The following is a 12,669-nucleotide window of genomic DNA, read 5'->3' on the forward strand; positions in this document are numbered from 1 at the left end:
TACCAATTTCACCAAGGCCAACGTAACTCAATTTGTACTGTATTTTTACATTAGTAAAGAAAATACTCAATACATAACAGTCACGTTGGCAGATTACTATAAAGTATCAAATTTTCTTCTTATCTTGACAGTGAAAATGGTTATTTGCAAGCAATGTATCCTTGGAAAAAATCAGAGGAAAAAAAATGACTTTTTACACTTAAAAAAATTAGATTACACGCCTTGTACCACTCTGCTGCATAACAAGGTGATGCAATCTATTTGAATTAGTTACAAAAATATAAAACATTGACAATATCTGTTGTGCTGATGACAGTATGTACATGCACTCCCACTGGTGAATCTCTTCAATTATGTTTCACTTCCTTTTATTACAAAAATCACAGACTGGAAGAAAAGACGTAGATTGAGAGCGTCAAGATGTACTTATGAAGCAACCCCCCCCCCCCCCCCCCCCGCAAAAAAAAAAAGTCAAACAAGTGAAGGTTCATCCTATTTGCATTCACTTAATTATGCATACTTACAGAATAAAGCAAATATTATATAAAACAGACTAAATTTGAATTGACCATTTGGAATTCAAATCATCTTTCATAAATAGAGATGAATAAAGCATCAATTAACAAGTTAACCATGTCACAAATCATATGCATCACAAAGGGACTTAAATGAAAATGAGCATTTTAAAACACACAAATTACTATGATTAATGTTAGCTCAAACTGCCATGAATGATATGTACAAATGAAAACATGTGTCCAGCACACGCATTGGTCTAAAATCAACGGTTGTCATGGCTGCGGTGCTACGTGACCAATGAGGTAAATGTTATCATACAAATGACCTGCAAAGTCGTCGTTGATGTGAACAGCACGTCTTGTGTTCCGTATGAATTCGCGCTTTGACATTTTGTTCTTGACGCTAGGGCTGCAGAGATCCACAGACAGCAGAATCAAAGAGAAACAAACCACGAAAACAACATCTGAAATAAAGAATTTAAAATGTTTAATATCAGATATATTAGATAAGAAAATAAAAAACTGACTTAAACAGACCATCAGGCAGTTTGAAGCATCATCTGAAATTTCAAATTTACTTTTAAACTTTCAATCTTGCAGACTTCTCTTGCCTTAGTAGTGCTTCAATAATAAATGTAATAGCAAGAGATCTGAGACCTTTCTAAATACTACAGGAATCAACATACAAAGAAGCTGGAAAAATTGTAGACTGAATGTATTATCTCCCATAGAAAGCAGCCATACTCCACCTTTAGAGAGCCCCAGGTCAGGGTTACAGGTACAGAATCTTTCAGAAAACTTGTCCACCAGCTGACTCAGGTAGTCTCCTCTCTCCTCAGGAGCATGGATCTCACCAAAGAACCTACGTAGAGCATTTGGAAGGAACTGGTTTTCATAGTTCTGTAGCTGCACTAAGATGTCTAAAATGTCTTGCCTGGAAAGTAAAACAAATTTAAATTCTCTATTATTTTTTCTACAGGTGGCAAAAATGCAGAGTGTATGTTACAGCATTCAAACAAATTTCTTCATGAGAAGTAAATTTATTGTAAAATAGTGATAAGCACTAACAAGTTATAATTACACAAAAATATTCTGGATTTTTCTTTTAAGTAGTTTGAATTTCAAAACACCCCCCCTAAAAAGAATCAAGCACCTTTTTCGAGAACTAAGTATTTTATAGAACCCACACTAAACTGTCAATGAGTAAAATGACGATAAAATGTTTTCAATACCTATTTTTTAAAAACTCTCTTTTCTGGATACTCTGTAGCCTCTTTGTTGAGTGTAAAAATCTAGCAATTTCTTTTGGGTTGTCTTCTACCAGCATGTTGTTTAAAAAATAGTCCATACCCTGAAAGGGATATACATAAAATAAAAATTAATTTTCTAATTCATTTAAGTAATTAAAATGGTGCTTAAACTTATAATAAATCAAAAAGTCATGGTCTTTGAAAAATCTACCAACTGAACAGAGAGCTAAATGCCTTCATTTCAAGACAACTGACACTTTGTTCTGCGTCAAAGAATTAGACAAAGCTTTTCAAACTCACCAGCCTTGCGTTAGCGTTAAAGGTTAAACTGCCCTCATCCAGTTTCAAGTACAATTTGCGATAAGAAAAACCTGGCTCATGGCGTCGTTTGTAGGCGCTGACGTAGCCCCAGTTGGTGTGACACAAGCTGTAAAGAAGCAGGTACAAAGATGAATGGCAGTAACTGTTTTACTGGCAAATGCCTAAAGTGTCATGAGTGATCAAGAGCAGGACAGATGTTCTGCACATTTTACAATTTTCCTTATATAACCAGTCCAATGATCCATTTCTGCATAATACTAGCTATACATCTTGTTTCTGCCACACATATTTATAGGTGTCTGCACTCCACTCTCAATCAGCCTCAGTGAGCACACACACAGATATGTCTATTATCTATTTGAATATCTATTCAAAACAATACATCATCCAAAGATTATCATCAGTGGCCAAGCTCACATAACACACACACATACCCATATACAAACATCTATTCTCAAAACAATACATCATCCAAACATTTGCAGTGGCCAAACTCATATAACACACACACACACACACACACACACACACACACACACACATGCTTTCAATTCAATCCATACCTGATCCAAAGAATATGATCATCAGCCAAGCTCACATATACAAACACACACACACACACACTATCAATTCAAAACCATACCTCATCCAGAGTATATCATCATTGGCCAAGCTCTGTCACACACACACACACACACACACACACACACACACACTATCAATTCAAACCATACCTCATCCAGAGTATATCATAATTGGCCAAGCTCTGCCACACACACACACACACACACACACACACTATCAATTCAATCCATACCTCATCCAGAGTATATCATCATTGGCCAAGCTCTGCCACACACACGCACACACACACACACACACACACACACACACACACACACACACACACACACACACACACTATCAATTCAATCCATACCTCATCCAGAGTATATCATCATTAGCCAAGCTCTGCCACACACAGGCAGCCAGACAGAGGTCCGTAGCATTCAGATGAGACAGGACGGAGAGGCTGATTTCTGGGGGGAGTAAATTTAAGTCCGGGAATGACAACAGAGCATTTGAGTTCTTCTTTCTGTGTGAGCCATCACCATCACCTTCAGCCTGATGTTCTTCATGGAGTTTTCGGAGAAATTGGCCCATAGCTTTTTATGATCTTTACATCCGGGTTTGGGTGCTTTTTGTCCAAGGATTGCTGACTGGTTTGGAAGTTACTGTGTACATGTGTTGTTTCTTTGAGTTAATACTTCATCAAAACTTGAAAATAAAATTAGAAAAGTGCTTTCATATATGCCTTATATGTACATTCACACATTTGCATAATATTCTAAAGTTCCGAAAACATTTTCCAGAGGTTAATATAATTCTACTGGCGAAATAATGGTACTGCATCAGTAAAGCATCAAATATTATTGCATCATTTGTCAACTTTAACAAGTTGGACAGACGGACAAATAGATCAATTTTACGTCCAGCAATTTGAAGAAGGTGCAGTTGAAGAATGTCTTTCATTTTTTTCTTCCATGGTCGACCAAGAGATAAATTTGGTTCATCCTTTGTCATGTGGATTTTACTCGATTCGTATAGGAAAACTGGGAACTTATGTTTTACATGTGTTGCAGGGAGTCTATGCTCACTTAATTCATATGTTACTTTTCCTGGGACATAAAAAACATCTTAAAACAGCTTTATTTCTACTTCCTGGGTGCACATGGAGTAATGCACTAGCAATTTTGCAAACTGACATTCCTGTTAATGGACTATGGTGCAGTCTTGGAATAGAGAGTGTTTTAATCAAATTGCGGAAATTCAGTACATCATTAATCTATTCGTTAATTCATCGACAGATACTGACCCCACTTTTAAACGCCCTTGCCCCGATTCGCGAAGTTTGCAGAACTTCAGTCCAGGCTGGGGGAAAAGTGGGTCATGTTTTGATATATTAAAATCCTTAAAATCGCCTACCTGCATAAAAAACAGAAGTAAATAGCGTCGTCCCACCTTAAAGGATGGCTAAGCAGCCCGTGTCATCGCCTCATGCTGGAAGTAAATCCCTGTGATGCCTACATACAGTAAATAAACTGAGTCCTGAGTGCCCTGGTTGGAATTCCAGTGTTGGCCAAAATGACGTGGAACCGGAGCAAACACAAAGACCCACATCTGATTGGATGAAATGATAATTTGTGCGGGCCTACGATTCATCATAAAGCGGAAAATGTGAACAGTTGTCAGTCCTCAGTTATAATTGAAAAGGTAAGCAACAGCAGACGGTTCCCGTTTGAATGACTTTGAAAAAAGGAAATTTGACTTTTTTAAAAGCGGAATAGGTTCATAAGAGATATGCCAAAACACTTTTACGTTTTGACACTGATAAAATTTTCTAAATGTGTTATCTGGTTAAAACTCTTGTGTTTTTTTCTACCCCACGGTCAGATCTTGTGTTCTAGTTCTGTCTCAAAATTGTAATGTTTAGGACAAGAGCTGGATACCCTAACGTAACCTAGTTCGGGATTCGGTAGTGATTCTGTCACCAGAAGTGCTCTCCAAAGCTGTGCATCAAAATTCTGTACAAGTGCAAGGTAAAATTAATTTTAATTTGTGGCTATTTATGTGTATTTTATGGCTGAAGTTTGCTCTGCTCATCATCATGGCACATCACAACTTGTTTCTAGATAATTCTACAATCCTTTTGTTTCCTAGATGACTACTGGAGATATTAAGAATAATCTAAAGAAGCTGCAGAAGGAGGTACAGCTCATTAAATATGGGGAAGAGCTGGATCTGCAAGGGTAGGTTCAGGTGTTATAAAGCAGAGAGCCATTTGTGATCTTAAGCCTCGGGTTTATAAATACAAAAACCAGATTTAAGACTACAACTGTGATTTAATGACACTTATTATGTAAAAAAAGTGGTCACCAGCACTGTGATGCCAAATGCAAAGTACTGGTTTTGAATTGGGAATCTGCAGCTTTTCATTAATGTCCGTGATGGTGTTATCAATTTGTCTTATTATTATTATTATTATTGCTGTGATAATGGACACAAAATCAATATCTGTATATGATGTTGATATTTTAGGCTTTCTCAGGGCAAGCCCTCTGCATTCCTTCCTCTGTACCACTATGCCTTTGTGACATATAGCTGCTACATTGCCAAGGCTATTACAGACATTAATATAGAGTTGTATGGAAAAACAGATCTGAGGTTCATGGAAGGAGTGTATAAGGTATTATGAATGTTATTATCTCTGGTCTATGTTTTGAAATCATTTTTCAGTGAATGTGCTTTCTGATTTTTCCTTTATTTGATATAATAGCACAAACCTGCATTTGGTATGAACACGTCACTTGGACAATTCTTACTTCCGTTTTCTTTCATATGGGCATCAGCTTTTCTTATAATGATGTTGCTGATAGTTTGATCATTGTCTAAATACTTACGTCTCTGAATTTTTATGATGGGCAGGTGCTCCGGGAGATGTTCAACTATAAGCCTCCTGTCACTAAAGAGCAGTTCTTCTCCACGGGGTTCGCAGAGAGGAAGGTGATAATGTGCACAGAAATCCTCAACATGATCAAGGCAAAGCACAGACGTTTAGCTCCCAAGCCTAAGTCCAGAGGCAACTCCACCCTGACCTCTCTACACAGGTCCTCCTCAGTACCAGCCATTGATACACAGAAGTTGACTGGTATGCTGGGGTTTACAGTGGGAAGAATATTGGGGGGGGGGGGGGGGTAAATGGGGAGAGGGAAGGAGGGTTGGATGCCCCCCCCCCCCCCTCAAACTAATACCACAACCACTCGATCAATATCACACGCGAATTCATGCATGCAGACACATTTGAATTTAAAAATATGTCCCTAATATGTCTGTCAGCCAGATCTGATTAGTTTTTGTTATTGTTGTTAAAAAAGGGGTGCTGTTATGCATTCAGTGGTGTGCCACAGATTTGGGTACTTGGCGGTAAAGAAATAAGTCTAGAATTATATCAGTCTATAAACAGTTTTTGTCTCATCTGTTGACTTGTGTTTTATTTCATGTAACATTATAGGGAACCCTAAAGAAAGAAAAAATAAGGAAAATGTTACAGAATGCTCCATCCCAAAGGTATTAACTATTTTGTGTGTGCGTTTTCTCTTGGATATGTTACTCAGACTTGTAATATTTGCACTTGAAATACAAACATTATAATTACATTAACTGTACCTCAAAAAAACCCTTTTTTTTTTAAAGACATCACTTGGAATATGTGGTATGAACAAAGCTTCTTTAAAGATGGATTCTTAAAAAGATTTTCTTATTTCTCTTAATTATAATTTTACTTACTATATTTTACCATAACATTATTTTGGATTTATCAAATATTAATGACAATGAATAAAACCCAAATAACACACATAGAGGTAAATGGATTAAGAAAACTTTTCTGCATGTATTTATCCATCTGTTTATTGCCAGGTTGTAAATGAGGTGTGGCACAGAGAGACTCTAGCCGAAGGTCAAGGTCATGAAGGAAGCCTCTCTCCACCAGGTGGTGTCACAAGAACAAGCCCCTCTGCTAGGCTGCCGTCCAAAGAGGGCGCTCCACATGATGCTTTGCCAGTGATAAGTCACGTGAGACCTGCTGAAGTCATAGGTGCTGGTTGTGACATGTCACCTAGTATTAATTATATCAGACCTGCTTCTGTGGAACTGGTGACCATAGAAAGAGGTTGGTCTCTTGCTCACTTGATTATCTTTGAACAATGACTTTTAAATTTTGCATAAATATTTATCTTTTTTCAAATTTACGTTTTTCAGAGTAAAAGACATAATATTTAATATAAAACTTATATTTAATGCAGAAAGCTTAGTCCGCTTATAGTAAAACTCTTTTTAAAATACTTAGGTGTGTGTGAAGAGTATCTTTTCATCATGGGTTAATGGGACTATTTTTATGTTCTCTTGCCTGTGGTGGGGGGATCATGAGTAAACTATTTTTTTTCATTGTAGGCTCTGAAGTATCTGCCAATTGGCATGTCGCTGAACAACCTCTGGAGCCAATAGATGTGGTTGCCATGACGCCAGGCAAACAACCGGAGTCGCAGGATTCTCTCACACTTAATCAGATTGAAGAGGTAGGTACACATTATTTACCCAACATTTTATGAAAATATAGGTTTCTTCAAAGCAAGTTGCAGTGACTTGACTATCTTATGGCTCATTGTATTCTTTTTTTTTTTTCTGTTTCCCCATCCCAGACAACCGATAACATCAAGAATGTCGTGTCCCAGCTTTATCAGAGGATGGAGCAGATGGAGACGGCCCTTCATTCCATGGCGACCAGGACCCCGCCAGCCAACAGAGAGCAGGACGACAAGGAAAATGATTTCTACATCACAAAACCCCAGTGGGATAGCGTCATGGCCAGATTGATCTTGTTGGAGAATAGGGTCATGATGCTTGAGGTAGTGGAATTTTTATTACAGCAGAATCAATGGGGCTCTTAACCTAAAAAAGAAGCTCAAAAAGCATGGAAAAGAGAGAAATTGCACCTTTTTTAAACTAAATAAGCCCTTTTGTGTCAGGATAACCTGGATACATGCTTGATTTTATATTTCTGCTGCATAAATGCACTGTTTACAATAACTTGTCACACCAAAGAAAAAATTATTTAACTATTTTAATGGAAAATGGAAAATTTAACTTTTTAATGGAAAATTCTTGGAAAAGTTGACACGACTTTCTCAGTGTTATGGACTGTAAGTAAATTGTCTTTTTTAGAATGATGGATCCAAAAAACAGTCAAATAAGAAGTCAGAAAAACTTGGAAAAGGTAAGTAATATGTAAAGGAGACTTCTTCGTAAAACACAAGATATTGAATGAATGAGCTAGATTCAGATTATATCAATTTATCAAAATAATTTTGTATTTGAGTTTAAAGGTAACTACACACTGGGATGTTAAGTTTGATGTGTTTTATGTACCTTTCATATCCAGTGCTTTCTGTTCAAGAAATAGTTAACAGAATTAAAAAAGAAATGCTGGAAATCTCAGGTGGACCACCGTAATTGTGAACAAATTTTCCTGAACGAATTTGCAAATGCTAGAAGTGTGCATTGAAAATATTCCTGCTAAGAATCGTTTTTTTTCCCCGTCAGGTTTGGACACTACTCCAGCTCCTAAAGCAGCAAGGACCCCTCTGTCAGACAGCAAGGTATATCGAGGTAAGCACAGAACCTGTTCCTTTCCTTATACACTTCCTTATTACACTTAGACTATGACATGGATAATGAAGCATGTGATTCTGTGCTTGCAGTCTTTGTGAGATTCCAGTGTTTGTGACAGTGCTGGATTTCAATTTCTTAGAAAGTTTCGAAAAATGGTATCTGACATTTTTTCTTCAGCAAAGGCAAGTTGTTATATTTGAATTGCCTTGATCATTTCAAAATATTCAACAAACAAAATATAATTTATATTTAGGATTTAGTATTCCACTAGTTTCGATTTATGAACATTTTGATCAATTCCTTACTAAGCTTCTCTGCTAACTGCCTAGATTGGTGAGAGTCAAAGTTTGCATCTAACCAACTTTATTATGTGATAAGGAACAAATTTAGATGTAATAAACCATTCTACTATTAATTGGCCTTTGTAGACTTAACCAAATTGAGATACCTATTAAGTATTCTATTGTCACCAGTACAAATCTGTCTAGACAATAAGATAAAGCAAACTTGCCTTTCTGATTCTTTGTGAAGAACAACTTTCTGTTGGCAGACATAGCTAAGTTAAAGGCAAATCTTGAGAAACAGCACCCAGATTGATGCAGTGTCAGTCATAATGAAGGAAACTATAATTTTCACGGTTATATTTGCTCTTTGTCTGGTTTAAACTATTTAGTATCAGACACAACAGATTTAAATAATTGGTTTAGAAAAAGGGACAGAAATAAAAACATTTTCTTTTGCTTTTCTCTGTTAGCTTCTTCCTCCACTTCCAAGGCTGGCAGGAAGACCCCTTTAACCCAGGGCAAGCCCGTCTCTCGTCAGAAACTCACCATCTCCCCCATCAAGCCAGCTGGATTAGACGGCAACTTGGATGTACCGGGAATGGTCAGTCCCAAACCACAGCAAGCGGTCAGTCCTTACCATGATGTCTCCTTAACAGACCACTCGGCAATCATAGAGGCTGTAGAAAGGGAAAATGATGCCAATGCCAGCACACCTAATAACCCAACTGTGGACCCGAGTAACCAGCATGTGATGGTCACCTCTGAAATAAGTGCCATTGCTTTGAATATAGAAGACCCAGAGATACACGACCAGGCAGCCAGGATTAATAGAATGTTGGTATACTTTAGAGACCACTGATATTTAGATTGATCTATCCCCCTGGGGAGTCTCACTAGATTGCTGTCAGCCTGTCAGCTTAACCAGCTTAAATGTCTGTCCCGCCTACTAAAAGCTGTAAGGGGGTAATTAACTGTCGTGCACGTGAGGCTCCCAGAAGCTGACAGCAATTTAGCGTGAACCCCCAGGGAGTTAGGTCGATCAAGATGGATTGATCTAAATCTGTTGGAACCCAGTCTTAGATATCATGTTAAAAGGCTAGTTCAAAATTTTGGTCTTGAAATTATCCCAGCATTTGGTGAACTTGCTTGAGCATCAACAGAATGTAATGTAACTTTGGGCTTATTCCAAATAAGATCAATCCAGCTCCGCAGGGTCCCCTGTTGAATGAGATAAAATGATGACATGCCTCCTCTGGGCATTGAGTAGAATACAGAAAAGCTGATCATGTATGTTGATGCAAGATGCAAGTCCTTTCTCTAAGCCAAGTTGCATAAGAATTCATTTCTTTTGCTGTAGTCCTCTGCTTTCAAGGTTTCTTTGTTGCTAACATAATGAATGTGACATTACTTGATGTTGTATCTTGTTATTTGGGTTTTGTGGGCAGTTTGTTTAGTCCCTTTCTCAATATCCTCCAGAGGAAATCGCATTAAATTTCCTTCCTTATGTTGTAAGCATCTACTTTCTTAAGTGAATGTTGTGATTTTTTTTTATCTTTGAAATTGTTTATATAATTACTATTTTTATTTCCTTCCAGATTACAGGACACTCAAAATATGCTGTCACAACCAACATCAACAACTTAAACCATTGGACTGATAGCATGAGGACAGCATTGGTAAAACCAGGACTAATTACACACCAAGCACCTGTTGATTCACATTTTGTTCACACTTGCACATAGGTACATATTGAGGGACGAGAGGGTTTGATTTCAATTCATCCTGTATTTAAATGCTTAAGGCACAGACGACTTTTTGAAATTCTGCCCGTGGCCCACAGTTGTGCTGCACACCCTCACATGTGAAGTTTTGGTGCATCTCTGTTTATTCTTGCATCATTATTATTATTATTATTATTATTATTATTGTTATTGTTAATATTTATTTATTATAAATGTCACAGTGCATTACTCTTTGATGCTTGATAAATTCCATGTGTGTATTATATCATGTAACAATATCAGCACGTAATGACGTACACAAAAAGTTTTGAAAAACTGATTTCTTCTGAAAAACAAAAAAAAGTAAGAAAATTCCTTTTTTCATATATTGAACACTTTGTATGACTTCTGATTTTATGAGAAAAATTTGCTCTGCATTTTTATTCATATGACCTCATCCAGTTTGGTCTCTCTTTTAGAGACCCAAGAAATCGATTTGAGAAATATACATGTACTAATAAATATTTTCAAAAATACATTATCATTGATATATTTACATGTGTTTTTCAATCTGCTCCATATTATAAATACACTAGGAAAGAGTTGAAAAAAAATACTTGGATTTTATATCTCAAATGATTTTTCTGACCAATAAAAACAAAGTGACCTCTTTATTCAAATAAATACATGAAATATTGTTTTAATTTGTTGATTTATATACATCACTAATTTTTAATTTTAAGTTAGCCAAAAACAAGTTCTGGACATCGTGCGACAGCGTATCGTTCTTGCCTTCACAGTGCGGTAAAACGTGACTCCCAAACAACTCGGAGCCAGGAAACCTTAATGTGGCTACATGTGACAGCTCTAACTCTCTCCCCCCCACAAACCTCCCCCTAAAAAAATATCAATAATAAATACGTCACACTCCCCGACCGTGAGGGGTATCGGCCTCTACGCATAAAATTCAACCGTGTCACACAACCCGATTTATCTAGTCTTTCTTCGGCCATCTTTAGGTTGTTTTGCACTGTCTTCTGGTCTTCAATATTGGCCACTTCTTACGTATGTAAAACGGAAAAAACTTTGATGTTAGACTTTCGGGGACAGTTTTTTTTTTACCTGAATAATATGGTAGGGTCACATATCTCGTCGAAGCGTTCATTTTTAATGCGGTTGATAATACACTATTTATAGCTCGGCAATTAAAAAAAATGAACATTTTGGCATTCAACAAGTTTCTTTAAAGGAATTAAACAAATTACCAGAGTGTGAAATTAATTCGTCGTGGTTTTAGACAATGAATTATTCATCGGTTCAGGAGAAATAAGCCTGACGTAAACCCTGGTGACGGGTAAGATTTTCCCACTACAAGGGCCGCGGAGAGAATTTTGATGTGACGAAAAAATAGGGGAAAACTCTGTTGAAAGGCTGTGCGAGTTATGACTAAGATTTAATTTAGAATACTCCAAACTTTCTTCAGTCTATTTCGTTAAAAGGGTCTTCATGTTTCGAACCCCATGCAAAAAGATAATAAGGAAAAGTAATTTGCTTGTTAAAACCGAGTTGAGTTTTGTCTTACAAATGAACGCTGTCAAAGTCAACACGCGTGGCGTACTAAAGGCGGGGAATCTGAAAGTCGCCCATCGCTGGGGCTAGTTTCACAACAAAGTTTTTGGCCTAAAATTGAAGCATTCTAACACAACTGAATAACGTGCGTCCCCCCCCCCCCCAAAAAAAAAAAAAAAAAAAAAAAAAAACCTAAGATGATTCTTAACCCTTTTCCCCCCTATATTTTAAGTAAGCTTTTTTTGGTCAAATTGTGCACAGCAGCGAATTTAGGTATGTCAGATGCAAAAATTATTACACCATAGTTTCACAAGACGAAGCGAACGGGTTTCTTTAAAGAAATGTACACAAAAGCACACGCCCACTGTACAGCGCATACGGAAAGGGGCTCTTCCAAATGGCGAAAAGAGGAAACTTTAGACCATGTGAAACGGGCCACTAGTGTTCGTGTCCTGTTGTGGTCCAAGGTCACGGATTTAAGCAAAAGATGAAAGGTACACTCCATGGGTTTAAAAATCTCCAAAAAGCTTAATTTTGCCTTTCATAGCTTCTTATTAAACCTTATATTCGCCTTAAAATGATTCAACCCCTTTAATTTAACCTGATGTCGATATTTCCATTGAAATGTATAGGAACTTTCCTAGTGGTCGATGTTATGATGGACCAGTCATCTTAAGCTAAAAATCAACCTTAATACATTTTATCAAAGGTCGAATCCAAGTGCAGAGAGATGAATAGATAAATGATTCGTGAGTACGAGAAAATTGCTTATTTT

General features: G+C 37.1%; 2 protein-coding genes across 7 annotated transcripts; one reads left to right on the plus strand and one right to left on the minus strand.

Moving 5' to 3' along the window:
• Positions 1–465: 465 nt before the first annotated feature.
• Positions 466–4,246, minus strand: LOC106178848 (F-box only protein 8). Of its 4 annotated transcripts, none has more exons than XM_087007666.1 (6): positions 3,748–3,769; positions 3,030–3,367; positions 2,069–2,195; positions 1,751–1,869; positions 1,268–1,452; positions 470–982 (listed from the first exon to the last, which is right to left on the minus strand). In XM_087007666.1, exons 2-6 carry the CDS (start codon positions 3,251–3,253, stop codon positions 792–794), a joined length of 846 nt encoding a protein of 281 aa, XP_086863792.1. In that variant the 5' UTR covers positions 3,254–3,367; positions 3,748–3,769; the 3' UTR covers positions 470–791. The 4 variants fall into 4 exon arrangements, with proteins under 4 accessions (XP_086863793.1, XP_086863792.1, XP_013417654.2 ...); XM_013562200.2 differs by lacking the exon at positions 3,748–3,769 and adding an exon at positions 4,112–4,246 and having other exon boundaries at positions 471–982; XM_013562199.2 differs by lacking the exon at positions 3,748–3,769 and adding an exon at positions 4,076–4,240 and having other exon boundaries at positions 471–982.
• LOC106178818 (uncharacterized) lies at positions 4,227–11,023 on the plus strand. Of its 3 annotated transcripts, XM_024077418.2 has the most exons (13): positions 4,345–4,363; positions 4,584–4,689; positions 4,811–4,899; positions 5,189–5,336; positions 5,576–5,798; positions 6,162–6,217; positions 6,569–6,821; positions 7,103–7,227; positions 7,351–7,557; positions 7,874–7,925; positions 8,252–8,317; positions 9,075–9,438; positions 10,200–11,023. In XM_024077418.2, the coding sequence occupies exons 3-13, from the start codon at positions 4,811–4,813 to the stop codon at positions 10,246–10,248; spliced, it is 1,632 nt and encodes a 543-aa protein (XP_023933186.1). In that variant the 5' UTR covers positions 4,345–4,363; positions 4,584–4,689; the 3' UTR covers positions 10,249–11,023. The 3 variants fall into 3 exon arrangements, with proteins under 3 accessions (XP_013417622.1, XP_023933186.1, XP_086863790.1); XM_013562168.2 differs by lacking the exon at positions 4,584–4,689 and having other exon boundaries at positions 4,227–4,363; XM_087007664.1 differs by lacking the exon at positions 4,345–4,363 and having other exon boundaries at positions 4,549–4,689.
• The last annotated feature ends 1,646 nt before the right edge of the window (positions 11,024–12,669 follow it).

This window comes from Lingula anatina, chromosome 3, assembly GCF_051362555.1.
Source record: "Lingula anatina isolate TDL-2025a chromosome 3, LinAna3.0, whole genome shotgun sequence".
In the NCBI taxonomy this organism is placed as follows: Eukaryota; Metazoa; Brachiopoda; class Lingulata; order Lingulida; family Lingulidae; genus Lingula; species Lingula anatina.